Source organism: Taeniopygia guttata, chromosome 28, assembly GCF_048771995.1.
Source record: "Taeniopygia guttata chromosome 28, bTaeGut7.mat, whole genome shotgun sequence".
Lineage (NCBI taxonomy): Eukaryota > Metazoa > Chordata > Aves > Passeriformes > Estrildidae > Taeniopygia > Taeniopygia guttata.
The window spans coordinates 1,464,924-1,486,912 of NC_133053.1; the positions used below are offsets into that span (position 1 = coordinate 1,464,924).

The window sequence follows — 21,989 nt, forward strand, 5'->3', positions numbered from 1 at the left end:
AGCCCCACCACTGCATCCCCATCCCAGCAGGAGCTCCACCACCGCATTCCCATCCCACTGGGAGCCCGACCACTGCATCCCCATCCCACTGGGAGCCCCACCACTCATCCCCATCCCTGTGGGAGCTCCACCACGGCATCCCCATCTCACTGGGAGCCCCACCACCGCATCCCCATCCCAGCAGGAGCCCCACCACCGCATCCCCATCCCTGTGGGAGCCCGACCACCGCATCCCCATCCCAGCAGGAGCTCCACCACTGCATCCCCATCCCACTAGGAGCCCGACCACTGCGTCCCCATCCCAGCAGGAGCCCCACCACCACATCCCCATCCCAGCAGGAGCTCCACCACTACATCCCCATCCTCGTGGGAACCCAGCCACCGCATCCCCATCCCACTGGGAGCCCACCACCACATCCCCATTCCCGTGGGAGCCCGACCACCTCATCCCCATCCCAGCAGGAGCTCCACCACTGCATCCCCATCCCCGTGGGAGCCTGGCCACTGCATCCCCATCCCACTGGGATCCCCACCACCGCATCCCCATCCCCGTGGGAGCCCTGCCATCCTTCCCTGCCGCTCCCCCCATCCCGGTGCCATCTCCGGGGGCCGCCGGTGCCCGTCCCCAGCGTGCTGCCACCCCGGGCGGGGCGGGGGGAGCTGCTGCCCGCCGTGCCTTTTGTCAGCCTGGGAGAAGTTGACCTTGAAGCGCGCTGGCAGAGCCCTGCAGCTTAATCGTGTTAGAGGTGTCTGACTGCGGCTCGCGCGGCTCTACCTGAGCGGCATCAGCAAGGGGGACGCGGCGGGCTCGCCGCCCCGGCTCAATAATTGATGCGTTTTTCGCAGCTCCCCCTTCCGTGAAAGGAAACCCAAGTGCTGGGTGGATGGCAGGGCTGGGGAAGATGGCAGGACCAGGAGGATGGCAGTTTTGGGATGGAGGATGGAGGACTGGGATAGGAGGATGACAGGAATAGCAGTGCTGGGAGGATGGCGGTGCTGGGAAGATGGCAAGATTTGGGAGGGTGGCAGGAATAGCAGGATGGAGGTACTGGGAGGATGGCAGGCCTGGGAGGATGGCAGGACCAGGAGGATGGCAGTGGCAGTGACATGGGACGGGAATGGGAATGGTGAGGGGCTGGGTTCCATGTGGATGCTCCGGGATGCACCTGGGGCCACCCCGCTGTGGACGGGGATGTGCCGAGGGTTCTCCATGGCCATGGGGCCACACACGGAGATGGGAGCAGCCCTTTGGGTGCCCTCCTGCTCTGCCCAGCTCCCTCCCCATGAGAAGACCCCAGGCACCACTTTTCGAGCTGCTTTTTTCAGGAACCTGCAGAAACCCTCAAACCCTGCATGCCCATGGAAGCACTCAGCAACCTCGCACCAAGCATCTCCCATTTCCCGCGAGCACCTCCTGCCCCAGAGCTTGGCACAGCCCCCTTAGTGCCCCCCCACAGCCCCCCGGGTTTCCCCTGCTCCCACCTAGATCCCTGTCACCCTCAGTGACCCATGTTGGGGACACTGGCTGAGTGCCCCCCTGGCTCAGCCCCTTCACGCCGGGCAGAGTTGTTTTGCTTACATGGAACCCTTCCTCTCTACCTCCCCCTTTTTCCCCCCTTTCCCCTCTTAGCCAAGCGCACAGGGAAGGGGAGAGATTTTAACCTTCTGCCTGGAACCAATTAAAAAGGTCTTTCCACAGAGACGAAAGTGCTCGTGCACCTTTGTGTGCTGCGAGCGGGGGGAAGAAAGCAGAGGCGGCCTTTGAAGGGGGGATGAGGTCCCTCCGCTGGGACCCCTCCGGGCTTTCAAAGCCTGCGTTATTTCTTTATTTTTAAATAGCCAAATTAAAGTGCCTCCCGCTTCCTCCCCTCCCCGTTTGTGCGGCAGCACGTGGCCCCCACCAGCTGCGAGGGGGATGCGGGCACGGTTGGTCCTATTCGGGGTGTTCTGGGCAGCAGGAGGGGTCAGGGCACACCCTAAACCCAGTGGGGATGGGGCAGAGCATCCCTGCTGGGTGCTGGGATGGCAGAGGCGCTGGCAGGGTCAGGGTGGGCACACTGCACGCTGCACCCCAGACCAGGGCAGCCCCACTGCTCATTCAGGGCAGCCCCTCACTCACCCAGGGCAGCCCCTCACTCACCCAGGGCAGCTCCTGGCTCACCTCAGCACAGCCCCATGAGCAGGGCAGCCCCCCCATCAGCAGAACAGCCCAGGGCAGCCCCTCTGACCCATTCCAGCCCCCCCTCACCCGTTCCAGCCCCTCTCGCTGCCCCTTGAACTCAACCAGCCGAACGCATCAGCGGGTTCCTTCAAAGGGCCCCCCAAGCCCCCTGCCCAGCCCCGTAAGCCCCCGCTGAAAGGGCCGCAGAACAAAGCACAGGAAGGGATTCCGGTGGTTTCCGCACGGACCTGAATGTGGAGTCGCTCAATGGAAGAGGAGCCACGACGCGCCGGCGCTTTTCATCCCGCTCCGGCCGCGGGGCGCGGGCCGAGCGCTGCCTCCCCAGCTCCTTTCGCCTTTATTTTAGTTTATTTTTTTTTATTTTAATTTTTTTTTTTTATATAGTAGTCTCAGATTTATTTTTCCACAGTGTAATTCTGAAAGACAGCAGAGATGAATTATTCATTCCCCCTCTGCGCCTTTGCATACAATCCCTGCCGGGGAGAGGGCCGTGGCGAATGCGTTTGTGTGCAGGGCTGGGCCAAGGGGAATGGAAATCGATGGGTAAGGTTTAGGTGGGGGCATTGGGTGATTTTTGGGGCTGGAGCATGTGGGATGAGGCCAGGAATTGTTCCTTTCCCAAAGCTGCCATGGAGTTGGGGCTGGTGGGTGACCCCAGGCTCTGGGTGTTGGGTCTGGGTCTTGGGGGTGGGCACCATGGTTCTGGCTTCACCCCTCACCCACTGATGATTCTGGGTGAAAAGAGGGGAAGTAAAAAAAAAAAAATACTCTTTTCTCCTAAATGAAATGCTCCTTTTACTCAACCTGGGATGTGAAGCCAGGCTGAGGAGGAGAAGGGATTCCTCAAAGAGCAAGGATGGGTTTGGAGACCTGTGGCTGGTGCTGCCTTCATCCCCATCCTGCCACCCTCTTTATCCCCGTCCTGCCATCCTCTTCATCCCTGTCTTGCACCCCCATCATTCCAGAAGAATATTCCCCCCTGTGTACCCCCAGAACCCCCACTCTGTGCCCTTCCCTGGGGACACAAGGGCAGCTAGTGCCACCACTGCCCCCTGGCATGGCCATACCCGGACCTTGGAGTTGGTCCTGACAGGGGAAAGCCTGACAGGGGAAAAAGGAGGTGAAACAAGGGGAGGGGGGATAAGGGGGTGAATCTGTGCGAGGGCAGGCAGCACCCTGGGCAGGCCTTTAATCTGATTAGTCTTGGAGTGAATGGATGAAGTGAAAAGGCTTAAACCCCAGTGAAAGGCGAGGGGAGGATGGGGCCACTGAGAAGTGAAGACCCCGGCCGGTTGCACCAAATTAGGTCAAATTTGGCCGGTGGGACACAAGGGGAAGGAGGAATAAGGGGGGAAGAGTCAGGCGAGGAGATCAGTGTGGCTCTGCTGGCACTGTGACCTCCCAGGGACCGCTGAGCTCTGTGCCTCTGTTTCCCTTCCCTTCCCTTCCCTTCCCTTCCCTTCCCTTCCCTTCCCTTCCCTTCCCTTCCCTTCCCTTCCCTTCCCTTCCCTTCCCTTCCCTTCCCTTCCCTTCCCTTCCCTTCCCTTCCCTTCCCTTCCCTTCCCTTCCCTTCCCTTCCCTTCCCTTCCCTTCCCTTCCCTTCCCTTCCCTTCCCTTCCCTTCCCTTCCCTTCCCTTCCCTTCCCTTCCCTTCCCTTCCCTTCCCTTCCCTTCCCCTCCCGGCCCTGTGGCGGAGGTGGCAGGGAGGTGGCTGTGCCCTGTGTCACCTGGGATGGTGACAAGGACCCGCTGGAGCTCCTGGAGCCCCGGGGTGCTCCCCGCGGTCCCCTGGGTGGGGGTGGCCGCCTTCCCCTCCATCCCCTCCCCACCCCATCGATCCCTGCCCCGATCGATGGGCGCTTCCCTGCGGGCGAGGGGCAGCAGAAATGGCTTTTCACAGAGCTCGGAGCAGGGATCCAGCATCGATCTCTGGTGCCTCGTCAGAGATCAATTAGGCCGGTCATTAGCCGTGCCCGGAGCGCAGCAGGAGCCGGGGCTGGCAGGGGAGAAGGGAAAAGCCAGGCTGGCAGAGGGTGCCCGCGGGCACGGGATGCTCTGGAGCTGCCCAGCTCACGCATCCCACCCTGCACATCCACAGGCCTTCCCTGCCTCAGTTTCCCAGCTCAGAGCTGAGGTAGGAGCTGTTCCAGCGTGATGGACAGTCCCGTGGTTGTCCTGGGGCTGTTCCTGGCTCATCCTCCTGATGGGAATGTTTGTTTGTCTGTCCCTTCACGGCATGGCCGGAGCTGTCTAAGGAGCGGGAAGGGGCCTGGCAGGAGCGTGGGGGGCTGACAAGTGGCAGAGGTTGTGTGTGTCTGTCCCACCCGGGCATGTGTCCATCCCGGCTCAGGGAAAGCAGTGCCTGGGGGGCCCGGTGGGACCGGAGGAGCAGGACAGTGACCAGGTCATTGTCCTGCTGGGAGGCCACGTGGAGTGGCTGAGACCACCCAGGCACTGAGGAGGGGGCTGGACAGGGACCCCCAGGGCAGCCCTGGCTGGGAGAGAGCCACAGGAGCACCATGCTGGGAAAGCAGGAGCAGTGCCTGGAGGGGTGTGAGGGGAAGGAGAACCAACATCACCCCTTGGGTGTGAGTTTTTGAGTCTGTGAAGGACTTGCAGGTCCATGGCTTCTGTGCAGGGACATGTTGTGAGCAACCTCTGCGTCCCCCTCACCTGGCATCCCTCTGGCTCAGCATCCCTCATCCCCCAGCCTCATCCTGTGCCCATTTTCCCTTCTGGCTCAGGCTTTGTGCCCATCCAGGTGTGCTCCTGGCAGCAGAGGATGGCAAGAACAGCCATCACGGCGCAGCGTTTGGCATCCACCCTCTGTGCCACTGCCCTGTCATCCTCCCCTCAGCCAAAACCCAGCTGGAGAGCGGCGCTGAGCAGAGCAAACCCTTGGGTTTGGGGAGGCTGACCTGGAACAGGTACTGCCTGCAGCAGCCGCCTCTGCCCGCGAGCTGCAGCTTCTAAGAAACAGAAAATAAGGAGAGTTTCACAAAGGAAAAAAAAAAAAAAAAAAAAAAAAAAAAAAAAAGAAGGAAAAGTTCCCCGATTACATCTGGTGAAGTGACAAATCTGCCAGGCAGGTGATTATTCTGGGTACGGACGTGCCGAACACAGATGCCGTTCGGATTAAAGGGGAAGGGGGGGAGCTCACCCTGTTAAACCAACACCTGATAAAAGAATAAACCAGCCCGAGGAATAAATTCCCAGCGCTGCCAAGGTCGTGCGGCGCCAGGCCCGCTGCCGCTGCTGTGGGGAAGGGACGGTGTCCGAGCTCCGGGGTGACCCTCGGGCCCCGGATCCCCCCACGCCCCGGCACCCCGGCACTGCCGCAGCCCCCGCTCCGGGAGCGCCGTACCCGGCATGCCCTCGGCTGCCTGGTTGCTTTCCAGGCACGTCCCGGGCATCCCCTTGGGATGGCGCAGAAAATTAACAGCAGTTCAGATCTGAGGAACTTTATGACACGTGTATGATAGGACTGAACCAGGGCGTAATTGAATGACGGATGAGCTTCCAAGAGCCACATTTCCAGGGAGTAATGAAAAATAGAAGTGCTATTGACTAAAGGAGCTTTCGGCGGCCGGGCGGCACGGCGCGGGATGAGCCGCTGCCGGCGGGGGGAATGCATCAATACGGCGAGTAATAGCTCAGTTATTATAACTCTGGAAATGTCATTCAGGCCTAACCAGAGAACACTGGCTATTAACTAGCCTTAAACAGAACGCGCCGGGCGGGAGCCCGAGCCGCCAGCGCCTGATAATTATTTTACTTCTTTTCATGGCTCTGTCGCCTTTCCCACTGCGGGGAGCCCGGCCTGAGTGCCCGCAGCCCCGGGGGTCGCTGTTCCTGCCTGTGGCACTGAGCCAGGCTGGGCTCCTTGGGATCCGCTTCAGGGCAAGGCCCCATCACACCCCAGTTTGTGCCTGTCCCTCTCGGGGATTGCTGGCGTTGCTCTTGTCACCTGCAGCTACAAGCTCAGGGCTGCAGGCTTTGTGCACAAGCCTCCCTGTGTCCCTTCCTGCATCGCTTCCCATGCACATCCCTTCCTGCATCCTTCCCTGTGTCTCTTTCTGCATCCCTTCCAATGCACATCCCTTCCCTGCGTCTCTTTCTGCATCCCTTCCAATGCACATCCCTTCCCTCATCCCTTCCCGCATCTCTTCCCTTGTTCCTTCCCACTGTTCTTCCCCCCGTCCCTCCCCACATCCTGGCGGTGCCTCTGCCGAGACTCCAGCCGGCAGCGATGGGATCTGTGCTGGCAGAGGCCGGCTCAGAGCCCGGTGCCCTGCGGAGCCCCGAGGTGTAATGAAAGCCCAGGGGAGAGTATCGAGTGATCCTAAATGGATTTTCTCCATTAGCTCAGCCCCGTCAGACGGTTATCCGCTCCCGGAGCGCTCCGGGGCTGCCGCCAGTGGCACTTAGAGCGCTGCCAGCACCTGCTGCCGCAGCACAGCGCAGCACCCACCTGCTGGCACTGCCAGAGGGGGACCCATCCTGCCACCCCAGCACCATCCTCCTGCTCTTGGGGCGCCCTTTTTGGGGGCCAGCGTGCCTGTGAGAAGGATGGTGAGATGTAGGGGGTCCCACAGCCCAGCCTTATCCCTGCGTACCCCAACATTCCACCCTGCCGTGGGAGAGGTTGTGGTGAGGGAGGGCCAGCTCCTTTCCACACGCAGCCGCTCCCTGTTGGGCAAGTCGGAGTTCATCATTAGCCAGGAAATAATTAATTCTTGGGCAGACAAAAGGCATCGTTCGCCCCCCAACCGGAGACCCTGTCAAAGGGAGCTGTCAGGGGCGGGTGTGATAAATTTTGGCTCTGCAGCCCCACTCTGGGGGACAGTGCTGTCCTTTGGATGGGGGTCACCATGGAGCCTGCCCCATGTTCCCTGGCAATGCCAGGGTGGCACTGAACAGAGGCAGGGGGCTGCGGGGTGACAGGCAGATGCTTGCCCCGTGTCCGTCCTTCCCAGCCGTGTCCCCGTGCCCGCCCGGCCCTGCCGTGACATCCCACCGGGCAGCGGCGGCCGATTTCCACCGCGTCGGCGTTTTCCCGGTGATTGCGAGTCCAGCGCTCGCCCGGCTCCCGCCGATCAAATTACCAACCCCCGCTCGCCCCAAATTCCCTGCCAGCCCAAGTGTTCCAAGGTTAAAGAGTCACCGGTGCTCCTGCCAACCCTGCTGCCACCCATCTCACCGCTGCCCAGAATTCAGCCACCAGACAGAAGAAGTGGCCAACGAGTGAAATAATGCACCAGTCCGTGTTTATCCGTGTTAATTTGTGTGTCTTTAGCCAGCTGGGATGGGGAATGTGCTCCTCCTTTGCTGCTCCTGCTGCTGGGCCCGCACCATGCAGGAAGATCCAGCCCTGAGGCAGGGAAACTGAGGCACAGTGGATACAGAGCTGGTGTCACAGCAGGGCCGTGCCGTGTCCCGGTTGTGGCTCTGGGATGAGACAAATGGAATGGCTCAGGACAGTGGCTCAGAGACCAGAGTGTGACACTGATCTGTCTCCTCAGTGGCCTTCCCTGCTGCCACCCAGAGCACCAGGGACACCCAAAATCTCCCTCCAGCCTGGTGACAGCGGGACTGACAGGGTGGGTGCCCAGCAAAGGCCATCCCTCGCCCCCAGGACAGCGGGGAGGTGATGGCAGATGGGACAAGAGGCTGGCACCGACACTGTGCCGCCGGTGACCCGCATCCCGAGGCTCTGCCACGACGATGCTGGGGCTCGGCCGTGCTAATGAGGTCACTCCTGGGGGGCTGTTTACGCCATCCCCCGCTGGAGACCCCCAAAGGGCGCCTTGATCCGCTGTCCCAGCGGGCTGCGGCGCGGGCGGCGGGGGGCCCGGCTGTCACCGGCTGATAACCCCCAGCGGCTCCGTCCCGTACCCGTTATCAGCGCCCGCCCGCCTGGCCAGACGCGGTAATTAGGGCGCTCAGCGTGAGCCCCCCAGCACGGATGAGCACGCGTGATCCCGCGCACGGCTGGCACGTGCCCGGCGTCCGGCTGCGAGGGACGTGCGGCGGGGACGTGGGACGTGAGCGGGGCCGGTGTGCGCAATGCCAGCCTGGTGTCCGTGTGCCAGGCTGCTGGCCCTGGGGACACGTGTGCTAAAGGTGACGAGCGATGATTTGGGAATGAATCGCCTCCCTCCGGAGCACGGTGCCCCTGTGACCTTCACTGCCAGCCGCCACTGTGACCCCTCCTGCCACCTCGCTCTGCCCCTTCTGCAGCTGTCTGTGCAGACACCAGAGCTGCCCGTGCCAGGTCGATCCCATTAAAATCCATCCTGGTGCTGGACTCGGAGCCGCTGCTCCTTATGGATGCCAGTACTGGTATTTCCACCTCTGGTATTCCCATCCTGGTATTCCCACCATGATTTTCCTACCCTGGTATTCCCACCACTGGTATTCCCATCCTGGTATTCCTACCCTGGTATTCCTACCCTAGTATTCCCACCACTGGTATTCCCATCCTGGTATTCCTACCCTGGTATTCCCACTGCCAGTATTCCCACCCTGGTATTTCCACCCTCCTATTCCCACCACGATATTCCTACTGTGGTATTCCCATCCTGGTATTCCTACGCTGGTATTCCCACTGCCAGTATTCCCACCCTGGTATTCCCACCCTGGTATTCCCACCACGATATTCCTACCCTGGTATTCCCACCCTGGTATTCCCACCCTGGTATTCCCACCCTGGTATTCCCAAAGCGTTCCCAGGATCCGCAGGATCTGTCTGGGTCTGCTGCCCTCGCCCTGATCCCTCTTGGACCCTCACTCCCCCTGGGCCTGACAGGCCTGGGTGTCCCCTGTGCTGGCATTGTCTGTCCACCCCATCACGGCCACGCTGTCGTGGCCACCCTTGCGTGGTGCCCATGGCCGTGCCCATCCCGGCCTGTCGTGCCCACCTCGCCGTGCCCCCGGTGCAGCTGCGGCGCTGCTGGCACTAACACAATTACTGTGACACTTCCCAGCCCTTCTCTCCGGCAGTTCAGCTTCTGCTCTGATTCGATTTGCGCGGAACCGGCCGCGGGCCCGGCTGGCTGCCGCCATCCCCGGAGCCGCCCGGCCGCCGGCGCTCCCTGCGAGGGGCAGCCGAGACCGGAGACCCCCTCCCGGTGCCACCCCACCCCGGTGGGCACCGCGTCACCGAGGGCTGGCAGCGAGGGATGCCAGTGGATGGTGTCACAGTCATGATCTGTGTCCTCCCATTGCCGAGCTGCTGGTGGCGATGGCAGAGCTGTGCTGAGGTGTGAGGGCAGTGCCAGCCCCCAGAAAGGTGTGGGGAGGGATGTGGGGCAGCAGGCTCAGCCCTGGATGGGGTGCCCAGGGGAGGAGATGGGGATGATGCAGTCTGGGGTGCCAAGGGGAGGAGATGGGGATGATGCAGTCTGGGGTGCCATGAGCGTGAAGGGGGCACAGAGCAGCCCCAGGGTGGGGTCTCAGGGTGGCCTGGCTGGTGCAGTGAGGGACCTGGGGGTCGCTGACCCACAGCCCAGCCCGGGGCTCGGGGTCCCTCCCCAGTCCCCATCCCAGGGCTCGTGACTGGCACCACTTGGTGGCCGCAGGTCGGGCTGGAGCAGCCGGAGCTGGGCTGTGGGAGAAGGAGTTGGAGCAGGACCTCTGCGCCGCCCCACTTTATTATTGAATTTAACCTACAGTCTTCCTTACATGCCACAGTGCCCGTAACTAGTGCAGAGGCTGCTTTTATGTGCAAATGAGGCTTTTTTTTTTTTAATCTTTGACAGAGAATGTGCTGTGTTTACATAACAGAGGGCCCTGGTACTCTGGAGAGGGCCACTGACAGTGCTGGCAGGAGATGTTAGGAAAGATCTAACATTTCTGATCTCTGTTTAGCCAGAGGCGCTGCGAGGCGGCGGGAGCAGCAGGGGAGGGTGGCTCTGGGGTGCCCGGGAGAGGAGCCTGGCTGTGCCTGCCCGGGGCTCCGGGGCCAGGAACCTGGGGCAGAAGGGATTCAGCAGCTGCAGGAATGGGGTGGCACCAGAGGGTCACCATCTGGGTGTCCCTGTGCTGCCAGGGACACCCCAGAACACACTCCAGGGTCTCCGAGGCAATGGCTTGGGACAGGGCTGCCCTTCTCCTGGTGTTGACGGTGCTCCCTGAAGTTTGGGAGCATCCAACAACCTTGGGATGACCAAGTTTGGGAGCATCCAACAACCAAAAAGTGGTGGCGAGCCCAAAGCTGGTGGTGAGGCAGCAGCCAGGAGCTGAAGGGATGAACTGTCCCAGCTTCCCTCCGTCATCCTCTGCTGCCAGCAAAGGGAAAAACTCCTCCTGCCAGGTTAAGTGGAAAAATGACCAATATCCTGCGGCCTGCCAGGTTCAAGCGCATTAATTCCAGGGAGTCGGTTAATGGCAGTATTGATTAGTTTCAGCGCTGGGCTAATGAGCATCCATGCTAATGAGGGGTGATTGGTGGGAACTGCAGCAGCTGGAGCGGTTCCAGGGAGCTTTGATTGTGGGGCGAGGGTAGAACTCCCCAAAAAAAGGCTCCACCTGCCTGGGGAGTGTCTTCATCCCCATGGATAGGCTGTGGCATGTGGAAAATGGAATATTTGAGTGCTAAAAACACGATTTCCGGCTGACACCTGTGTTTTTTCTGGACAAGAGGGTGATGTCATGAGTCTGAGGGAAAAATCTGTCTGATCCATGGTTGGCATCGTGGCAGGGTCCATCCAGCCAGTGTGTCTGTGTCGTGCTGGGACATGTGGAACTCCCAGCTCCCGCTGCATCCATGGGGCCGTGGCTCTGGTGGGTTTATCCCAGGCACTGTGAGCTCTGGGATCCCTCTCAGGGAGGCGTTGTGTGGGCAGGAATCTCCTGATCCCAATCCCGTGCGTGGCACAGTGGGGCTTGAAGGCAAAGCTTGAAACTCTCACTGAGGGCGAAACTTCCTTGAAAAGTTGCTCAGTTTTTGAACTCTTTGCTTTTTTTTCTCTCTTTTTCTGCTGCAAACACTTGAAAGGCCCCATTCCTCCCCCTCTGCCTCCAGCAGCCCCCCTGGCCCTGTGTCACTGCAGTCACCGCATGGGGACGGGATGGGGACGTGACATCCCAAGTTTGGCTTTGCGTTTCCTTTGTGCAGCTTGGCAAAAAGTGGGGTGGGGGTGGGAGAGTGAACTCAGGAGTTTGGAGAACCAAGAGCAGGTTTGGCTTTGGGGTGCCCAGGAGTATCCTTGGAGTGGCCCCGCAATGGATTGCCCAGCCCTGGAATGGGGTACAGCGGGGTGCAGGAGATGTAACGGGGATACCTGTCCGATATTGAGGTACCAGCCCCACAGAGGGGTACCAGGGGTGCCAGCCCCACGGTGTGGATCAGTTCCCGTTATTCCATGAGTATCCCTGCAGCCGTTTTCGGCACCGCTTTGGTGGGAATCCTCTCCCTGCTACCACGTGCCCAGGCCCCGCCAGGCTGGCGCTTGCATTTAAACAAATTTTATTTTCTTCTGTGTGCTAAAGCCTCCCCACAGCCTGCGGGATCGGGCTCGGCTCCGCTTCCGGATCCGCAATCAGGCTGAAATAACAGCTCCGGGGGTCCCCATTTATCTCCGCGCCTCTCTCCTCGTGCATCCCATCTCATCCCGCTCTGTCACCCCATCCTGTAATATCTCAGCATCTCCCTAAAGCAAAAAATGACAATAAAGTGTAAATGGGGAGTGTTGGCTCTGGAGCATAATGATGGCAATTTAGATGCCAGCCGTCATTTCCCCGCCGTTGCCCCAGGTAACAGGAGCCGCTGAATCCTGTGGGAACGCGGCCGAGGCGGGACGAGGTTACCTCGGAGGCTGATGGCTGTCCTGGGATTTTCTGTCATTTCCCTTAAAAGGAGGGAAAGGGAAATATCCCTCAGTGGAGGTGTGAGCTCCGGCAGCGCCACGCCGAGCCGGGCTGGGGTTGCTGCTCCCCTGCTCCAGCTGGGGCAGTGCTGGTCCCTGACCAGCTCAAGGGGTGCCAGGGCTGGGGAGGTGCCCCCTGGCTCTGCATGGAATTTGTTTTCGTTACCCCAGTCCTCATCCCCATCCCTGTGCCCTCCTCCATCCCTGTCACTGTCGCTGTCTCTGTCCCCATTCCATCCCCACCCCATCCCTGTCCCCATCCCTCTCCTTATCTCTGTCTCTATCCACAGCCTTATCTCCATCCCTGTCCCTGTCCTTGTGTCTAACCCCATTCCCATCCCCATCCCCACCCCTGTCCCACCCTGTCCCTGTCCCTGTGTCTATCCCCGTTGTCCCCATCCCTGTCCCTGACAGGAGCAGCTCTGGGGCTCTCAGCCGACGTTCAACCCAACCCCAGCTGCCCTCGAAGCCGTCACCTCATTCCCGATCCCGGTGATGGATCCCCTGAATATGGAGCTGGGCTCGGAGGTTTGGAGCGGAGATAAATATCGGCATTAAAGCTGTCAGGGCCGGCGCCACCGCGCTCCCACGGGGTCACCCACGGGGTCAGCGACGGTGGCACTGCTGGAACGGGACCCTCCCCTCGCCACGGCTCCCACTGACACCCCCGGGGGGCTTCACCCCATCCCGCTGCTCCCCAAAGGGGGAATTGTGTCCCAGAGCACCAGGAGGACCAAGAGCCCCAACCCTGCCCGTGGTTCGATGGGCACCGGCATTTCCCAGGGACGGGCACAGCTGGGACCAGAGTGTTCCCTGGATTCCCTGGCTGGAAAGCTCCGGGAAAGAGGAAAAGAAAGGGAAAGGGGATGGACAGAGAAGAGGGAAGGAAAACTGAAAAGGGAAGGAAAACTGAAAAGGGAAGGAAAACTGAAAGAGAAAGGGAAGGGAGGGGAAGAGAAATGGAAGGGGAAGAATATAAACATGACAGGCATCCCTAAAGGCCCTCCACTGCCTGGCTGGGCCCTGGGGAGCCCCTGTGCCCCCCACCCTGTGCCCACCTCCCCGTGCCCCCATCCCCTGCCCCCCACGCTCCCTCTCGCCCCCTCTTTATTTTTTTAATCAGCGGCGTCGCTTTCTGGCGCCGAAGCATTTCCCAGCCCCACACTCAGGAAACCTCATTAACACAGATCAAAAGGAGCTTTTAATGATTTATAAAGGTGCAGCAGTTTGGAGAAATTAAATAATTTAGGTGCTGTGTGTACGGCGGGGTCCCTCCGGAGCGCATTACCGGCGCTCCGTGAGCCACGACGCCATCCCCGCTCTGTCCCACCGTGGCACCGGGGACTGGGACTCATCACTGCCACCCTGCCGAGGGTTGGGGTGGATGGGGACAGAGCATCGCCTGAATGTCACCTCATCCCTGCCAGCGCCAGGGCTTGGGGCGCTGGGATCCTCCGGCACAGCCTGGAGGGAGTTTGGGAGGTGTCGGTGCGGGCGACGCTCGCTCTCCACCATGGAAAATATTTGGAAACGTGCTAAAAATCAACCTTGGCGCTGGTGAGGTGGTGGGATGGGGCAGAGGGATGGGGTGTGGGGTGTTCAAACCCACTGGACCAAAACTAGTTGGGCACAGGTGTCCAGGTGCATCCAGCTCCGAATCCATCCCCTCCCAGCTCCGCAGGTGACTCCTGCCTGTTGAGGGGGAGTAGGGATCAGCCTGCAGGGCACCGGGACCAGCCCCTTCCCCAAATCCTCCCCAAATCCGGCTCCTGCCCAGCGCTGCCCTTGGCATCCCGAGGGATGTCGGCTCGGCAGCGATTCCGGCTGCCCAAGGAGAAGGAGAAGCAGATGGAAAAACGGCTCAAACGCTCCCGGTGTGAAGCCCATTGCTGGCCACGGCCGAGCGACGGGATTAATGCAGAAAGGAGCTGCGGGCAGGGGTCGGTGGGTGTCTGCACCCCAGGGTCCCTTCCCTGCCACCCCCCAGCTCCGGGAGCCACTTTGTCCCCATCTCCCGGGCTGGGGGACACCTTGCAGGGCTGGGGGAGCTGTGGGGGGTGACATTGGCCGCTCTGCAGCTGAATTTCCATTGGGTTGTGTTTAATAGCCCCAAAGAGGGCAGGAGGGCTGGGGGGGGCTGGTTTGGGGGGGCAGAGGGGGAGCTGCTGTGTTTTATTTTGCTCTGTAATAGGCTTATTACTCCTGATCACGCTGTGACTATTTGAATGAAGGAGATTTCGGGAGATGAAAGCGGAAGGGAGATTTTAAATCTCTCAGTGCCTGGCCCCGCAAGGACGGGTGCCCTTGGAGAGGGGGGGACCCCAAACCTGGCCCCCTGTCCCAGTTCCCCACTCACCCTGCTGCCCCTGTGAGCCCCAACCGGCCCCCAGTTGTTCCAAACCTCCTAATTTCCAGCCTCAATTTATTCATGGCCGGTTTATACCCATTTGTTTATGTGCCAACACCGTTTCTCAGCTTAAATAGCTCTTTTCCATCCATAATATCCCCCCCCTCCCCATATTCCAGTGGGCGCAATCATATCTCTTTTCAAGCTGTTAAGGAAAGAAAAATCTGAATTATTTAACCCTTGGGACACTGGCTGGTCTCACAGGGTGTAGAGACAAATCTGCTTTGTTCCTGTGCTGGGTCGCTGCCCGAATTTGGGAATTTTGGGAGGATGCTGCTGCAGCTCAGAGGGGAAACTGAGGCACTGGCATCATCCCTGGTGATGGAATTGTCCTCATCCCACGGTGTCATCCCTGGTGATGGGATCATCCCATAAGATCATCCCAAAGGAGGGTGACTCCTCCCCACAGCTCCCCAAAGGAGGGTGGCCCCCTCCCTGTGCCCCCCCTCCATCTCTGTCTGGGCCATTAATCAGCTTTAATCAGCTTTAATTCAGCAATTTGTCAGGCAGGCAAAGGCCCTCAAAGTGAGTTTTTTCCCCAAAAATGTAATAATTATTATTACTATTATTCCCTTGATACAGGGGCCCCCCCTGCCTTTGCTTGGGCTTTAGTAACGATCATTAAAATAAATAATTTTTTAAAATAAAAGGCAGCAAGAAGAAGGTTTTTTTGTTGGTTTTTTTTTTTTTCCTTTAAATATTTTTTATTGTTCTCGGCGCATTTGAAAATTGTTTCCCAGTAAATTCCAGCCCTTTGTATTAATTTTACATTTTCCAATGTTACCTTGCCAGGGGCAGGGTTGGCACAACTGGCTCAGGAAAGGAGAGGGAAGGAGAGGGAGAAACCCTGCTCCTTAATTAGCGTGTTCCCTGTGTGATCAGAGCGCTTATGAGGCAGGTAATGAGCTGGAGGGGGGCTGCAGGACCCCCCCCCCCCTCCCCACACCACCTCCCTTCTTCCCCCCCTCCCCTTTTGGGGGTCACTCTCCTCCGCCATCCCACCGCAGGGATGGGGATGCACTTTTGGGGTGTTTCTGGAGGAGTTGAATCCATCTCAGCAGCTGCCACAGCCTCAGGGGGTGTTTGGGACCCCCAAGATTCTGCTTTGGGAGGTTGAGGGGGTTGTGGTCGCCGCCCCCAGCCCACCAGGGCTGTGCTGACCCCTCCAGCCCCCCGAGCCCTGGAGCTGTGGGGTGACCACTGCCCCTGGCAGTGCTGAGCTTTTGGGGGGGGAAACCTTAAATTGATAGGAAAAACCTTCACTCAGTGAGGAGGGGAAGCCAAGCTGCCGGGGGGAACGGCGAATTTGGCCTTGAGCTCCGCCAGCTGTGGTGCTGGGGGTCTGGAATTTGGGGAGGGGATCACCGGAGCCACCCCGAGGAGCTGGAGGGGGGCTGCTGGCATGTGCCACAGAGTTCTCCAGTGCTGCTAATCCCTTAATCTCTCGGCTCGTCGGTGCCAAGAACACCAGTGACACCGGGATGGCGGCGCTGGGCTGCGGCGATGCCGGCGCCGCCGGGAATAATCATTTTTGTGTGGTTTCCTGCCAACTGGTGCCTGTTTGTTGGCCTGAAACAAAGAGGATCTGGATTAGTCTGGAGGTTAACGGGGCTGTTGGGGTTGGATCAGGCTTTGGATCACGGAGAGGTGAGGCCCTGGCACAGGATGCCCAGAGCAGCTGTGGCTGCCCCATCCCTGGAAGTGTCCAAGGCCAGGTTGGGTGGGGTTTGGAGCAGGCTGGGACAGTGGAAGCTGTCCCTTCCTGTGGCAGGGGTGACTGTGTGGGCTTTAAGGTCCTTCCCATCAAACCATCCTGGGATTCCACGGTCCTGTGTTCCCCTCCTTAGCCACTCGTATCCCACAGTCACGGATCAGCTTGAGGCACCACTTGATCTCCCAGGAATGGCTCTCTTTGGCTCGTTCCTGCTAAACAAGAGTCCCAAAAAGAGCATCTTGGCAGAGTCCCAGCCCAGGACACCAAGCAGGGCACAGAAACAAACCACCCATGGGGACTGGATGAACTTTAAGGCCCCTTCCAACCCAACCTCTGCGTGCCAGGAGGGAGTTGGGAAGGAGTTTGTGACCTGCTGACCCCACGTCTCCACAGGTTCCACCGCGGGGACTACACGGTGGAGGTGAGCATCAACGACTACCTGGACATCTACTGCCCGCACTACGAGGAGCCGCTGCCCGAGCGGATGGAGAGGTACATCCTCTACATGGTCAACTACGAGGGCCACGCGTCCTGCGACCACCGGCAGCGCGGCTTCAAGCGCTGGGAGTGCAACCGCCCCGACTCCCCCAACGGGCCCCTCAAGTTCTCCGAGAAGTTCCAGCTCTTCACCCCCTTCTCGCTGGGCTTCGAGTTCCGACCCGGCCACGAGTACTACTACATCTGTGAGTGGGGATGGGGATGGGTGGGAGTGTCCCCGGGGTTGTCCTGCTGCAGAATTCCCCCAAAGCTGCAGCACATCCAGCTCAGGAAAACATCCCATGGAAACCTTCCATCAGGGCAAGCGTCCCATGGAAACCTTTCGCTGGGGTTGTCACAGCTCTGGGTGTGACAATGACCAGGACTGTCCAGAGGCACTGGTCTCATCCCAGTGGGAATGGCACTGGGAATGGCCCCAGCCCCAGGCAGTGTTCCCATAATCTCCTGAGTATTCTTGTGCTCTCAAAAATATTCCCGTGGTCTCACACGTAATTCCTGTGCTCTCCCATGTAATTTCCATCCTCTCACATATATTTCCGTGCTCTGCTGTGTGTAATTCCAGTGCTCTGCCATGGAATTCCCTTGTTCTCACATGGAATTCCCATGCTCTCCCATGTGTCCCTGTGCTCTCCTCAGTCTGGGCTCCCTTTCTCACCCAAACCTGAACTGCCTGGCCTGTCCTGGGGTGACTCTGCTGCTGGCTGCAGGATGAGGGCTCCTGGCAGGGAATTTCCAGCTCCAGGGCGCCTGCAGGGACAGGAGGGAGAGAGGAGCCCACTGGAAAAACAATCCAGCAATGCTGGGAGCAGATGCTGGGATAAAACCCAAACCCAAACGCGGCAGCACGGCCCCAACCCCGCCGCCCTCTCCGGAGCCACGGCCACGCTCCTCCGCCTTATCATTCCTCCTCTTTTTCCTAAAGCAGCTGTTTTCAGCCCACTTAATTTGTTCCTTTTATCTATATTAAATTACCATTTCCCCCCTCTCTCTTCCCCCCCGTAAAATGTCACCGGCGCAATAACTGCGGCCACAACTCTCTCTGTCTCTCTTCCCCCCTCCAACAACCACCCCCCCCACCACGCTTTTATTTTATTTTATTTTTTTTTATTTTTTAATGTCGTTAGGGAGAGATTACACAGGAGTAAATGGGAAGCTGATCATTGCTAACCCGGTTAGAATTCCCGTCATGCGGAACATTAGAAATTATGCCTCTTTGAGGAACCGTATTTAGCAGACATGAAAGAAAAGAAATTACCTCCTCCTCGAGCCCACGGATTGGAATCCATTAACCCGCCGGCACCGGGACACGCTCGTGCCTCTGGAGCGGGTCAAGGGCACGGGATGGAGCTGGGATGCAGCAGGATGGGGTGGAATTCTGTGGGGTGGGATGGAATTCTGCGTGGTGGGATGGAATTCTGCAGGTTGGGATGGAATTCTGCAGGGTGGGATGGGATTCTGTGGGGTGGGATGGAATTCTGCAGAATGAGATGGAATTCTGCAGGTTGGGATGGAATTCTGCATGATGGGATGGGATTCTGTGGGGTGGGATGGGATTCTGTGGGGTGGGATGGGATTCTGCAGAATGGGATGGGATTCTGCGGGGTGGGATGGAGTTCTGCAGGTTGGGATGGAATTCTGCAGGATGGGATGGAATTCTGCAGGATAGGGATGAATTCTGCGGGGTGGGATGGAATTCTGCAGAATGGGATGGAGTTCTGTGGGATGCCTATGGTCCTGCTCAGCTCAGCACCTTTTCCTTCCCTCCCTGGGGTGAGGTGCCAAAATGGAATAGAAAAGGGAAGGGTAAAAAAAAGCCCCTTCTTTAATTAAAAAAAAAAAAAAACAGAGAAAATTAAATCTCTTTATATATATATATATAAAATAACCCTATTTTCTCATCCTAAGAGGAAGTATCACCCCAAAAATTACTGCGATTCCTCCCTTTCTCCCAGTGTTTATTATTATTTTGCTCAGTGCCTTGACCCTCGTTTTGCCGCTGTCCCCACAACCCTTTGTCCCCTTTTCCTCCCGCAGCCGCGTCTCCCCCGAACACAGTGGACAGACCCTGCCTGAAGCTGAAGGTTTATGTTCGGCCAACGAGTAAGTGAGAGGTCTGGGGGGTCCCTGGGGGGGTCCCCAGGTCCTGCCCCGTGGGTTGGGGACGAGTGGTGGCTTTTAGGTACCCCCCCGATGGTGACAGGGATGGGGACAGGGCCCCTCAGCTCTGCTGGAGCCATCTCAGCACTGTCCAGACACAGACATAGCGAAAAAAATAATTAATAACAATAATCCTCCCTGCTCAGTGGCTACTTTTCCAGCTCGCATAAATCAGCCATTTAAAAAAACAAATTAATAATTTTCTTCTCCTGTTAACGTGTAATTAGCAAATGGCAGCGGCTCTCCCCGGGGACAGCGGAATGTCACCGGGTAACCGATGGCTCTCGCCTCCCTTCCTTTGGTGGCTTTAAAATAAAATCCAACCTAACAGAACCATCTGTAAAAACTCATCATGTTCTATTCAGGATGAGGGTGGGGGAAAAAAATCTCTCCCGATATTATTTTTTAGTATTTTAATAATATTGGGATTTCGTTCTGTCTTGCGGAGTGGAAGAGGAGGGAAGGGGAGAGGGGCTGGGCCTGGGGGATGGGGGGAGGTCCTGAGGGGGCACCCCTTGACTGGGTCTGGCCCTGGAATGAGTCTGGAAACTCCATCCCGGCACGAGGGCCCCTCTGGAATTGGGGGGCAGAGGGGGATCAGGCGTGCAGAGCGTTGGAGCATCCCCAGGCAGGACCAGACTCTGCTTTTCCTGCCCCCAGGTCCATAAAAATCCATAATCCAGTGGCAAACTGGAGCGAGCTGAGCTGGGGAGCTGCTGTGTGCCCCCCAGGCTGTGAGCCAGGGGTGACCCTGCCCTGAGCGGGTCCATCCCCTAAACCCCCGGGACGATGCCACCTGCCCCTGGCACACGAAAATCCCGGTGAAAGGGCAGGAACCGGAGCACCCTGGGGAGCCCCTCGGCATTCCCACCCTCGCAGCCACACTGGGATGTCCCCGTGTCACGTCCTGGGGGTGGCAGCTGCGCTTTTGGGGAGCTGGGATGTGGGGAGGGGACACGGGAACGCCACCAGATCCCAACCCCGGCGTGTTGGGCATCGCCGCCTCTCCGGTTCCGGCGCGGATCGCCGCCATCCCACGGCTCACCCTCCTTCTCTTCCATCCTTTTCCACAGACGATTCCCTCTACGAGTCCCCGGAGCCCATTTTCACCAGCAACAACTCCTGCTGCAGCCTCAGGGTGCCGCCGGCAGCGCTGGCGGTGGTGCCGCTGGCCTGGACGCTGCTGCTCTCCTAGCACGGGCACCGGAGCGCCCAGGGACGGACTCTGCCCGCCCCGAACCGCCCTCATGGTGCCAGAGAGGGTCGGTGCTGCCAGCGAGGATCCCCAAGTCCGGGATGGGTCCCGACTTCCATCCCTGCCCTGCAGCTCCGGCTGTCCCGGTGGGGCGTTGCTTTTTACATTTCTAGACCAAATACAGAGTCCTCGTCATTTTGGGGTTTTTTCCTTCGTTTGTTTGGGGTTTTTTTTGTTGTTTGGTTTGGTTTTGTTTGGTTTTTTTTTTTAAGAAAAGAATATTTTTATTTTTATTTGCTGAGTTGTTCCTGTCGGGTCCCCCTGGTGTCAGACTGACCTGCACGGGCTGGGCTGAAGTGCCCGCTGAGCCCTCATTGACCCCACCGTGGGTGGTGCCACCGGGACCACCGGGCACAACGATGGTGCCAGCAGGACCACCGGGCACAGCGATGGTGCCACCGGGCACAGTGACAGTGCCACCGGGACCACCGGGCACAGCGACGGTGCCAGCAGGACCACCAGGCACAGCGATGGTGCCACCGGGCACAGTGACAGTGCCACCGGGACCACCGGGCACAGCGACGGTGCCAGCAGGACCACCAGGCACAGCGATGGTGCCACCGGGCACAGCGATGGTGCCACCGGGCACAGTGATGGTGCCACCGGCCCCGCGGGCACGGACTCCTTGCCAGCCCGGCCGCAGGACGTCACGGAGCCGGACCCGCCAGCCCCGGCCACCCCCTGCCCCAGGCACGGGGGGCTTGGATGGACACAGCCCCCTCTGAGCACCGGGGGTTCACCCTGTCCCCTCCGCCGGTGTCACCGCCGTCCCCGTGGGACACCGGGGTGGCTCCATGAGCAGCCGAGGAGACTGGAGCAGCTGGGCTGGGGACACTGGGATGGCCGGCACCGGGAGCACCGGGAGCACCGGGAGCACCGGGAGCACCGGGAAGGGCTGGCTCTGCCCAGGGCCGGCGCTGGCACGGCCGGGAAGGGCCGGCTGGCACGGGGAGCACCGGGAGCACCGGGAAGGGCTGGCACTGCCCAGGGCCAGCGCTGGCACGGCCGGGAAGGGCCAGCTGGCACGGGGAGCACGCCGGGCGCTGGGAGCCGGCAGGCCGGGCTCGCCCAGCCGTGGGCATCGCTCCGAGGCCGTTTGGCACCGGGAGGAACGTGTGCCGTGGGTTTTCCTCCTCCACCCTGCTCCGTGTCCCCCCAGTGCCTTGGTTGGGGGTGCAGGAGCCCCCACTGGGGGGTGGCGACCACGTCTGGGACCTTCCTGGGGCTCCCCCATTGCCCCCCGACATTCCAGGGCTGGGCTTGGGGATTTTTCCCTTTTCCTTTGCATTAATAAGTGAACTCCACCCCCCCCACCCCTCCTCCGAACCCCCAATCCGAGGTTGGCCGTGACCCCGGGGGTGGCAGATCCCCAGGGAGGGGTCACCCCGCAGCCCCGGGGTCTGACCCCTCCTCGCCTTAAATCTGGGGCTGTCCCACCTTGGGGAGTCCCTGTGCCCGTCCCACAATCCAGGGATGGTCGGTGGTCCCGGGAGATGCCAGAGGTGGGCTCAGACCTGGCTGGAGCCCCCCCATTCCGAGTGGATCCCGGCTTTTCCCGTCGTGGGGGCCGGGGGGGCTCTGTCCCTGTACATACAGCGCTATACTGTGAGCGGTTTTTTTTTATGTATTGTTGAGAATGGATTTTATGGAAGGGTTTATCTTATTTTTATTTTATTTTTATTTTTTAGACTAGGAAGCTGGAATCTTGCAATAAGCTCATCCTGACCATCCAAAAAAAAAAAAACAACAAAAAAAAAATAGAAAAAAAATTTACAAAAAAAAAGAAAATTATTAAAAAAAACACCAAAAAACCCCAAAAAAACAACAAAAAAAAAAAGAAACAAACACATAATTAAAAAAAAAAAAATCGCATTCCCTGCCTTCCCTGTCCCTGTCCCGTGTGTCCAG

At 59.2% G+C, this 21,989-nt stretch overlaps 1 protein-coding gene across 1 annotated transcript in view; it reads left to right on the forward strand.

Annotated features, from left to right (window-relative positions):
• The window catches only part of EFNA2 (ephrin A2), a 36,820-nt gene extending 16,538 nt beyond the window's left edge, over nt 1-20,282 (forward strand). Inside the window, exons 2-4 of the mRNA XM_030256787.4 lie at nt 16,565-16,854; nt 18,704-18,769; nt 19,900-20,282. Coding sequence (XP_030112647.1) covers nt 16,565-16,854; nt 18,704-18,769; nt 19,900-20,021 — 478 coding nt within the window. The 3' untranslated portion in view covers nt 20,022-20,282. The remainder of the gene's footprint in view (nt 1-16,564; nt 16,855-18,703; nt 18,770-19,899) is intronic.
• Nucleotides 20,283-21,989: the final 1,707 nt, after the last annotated feature.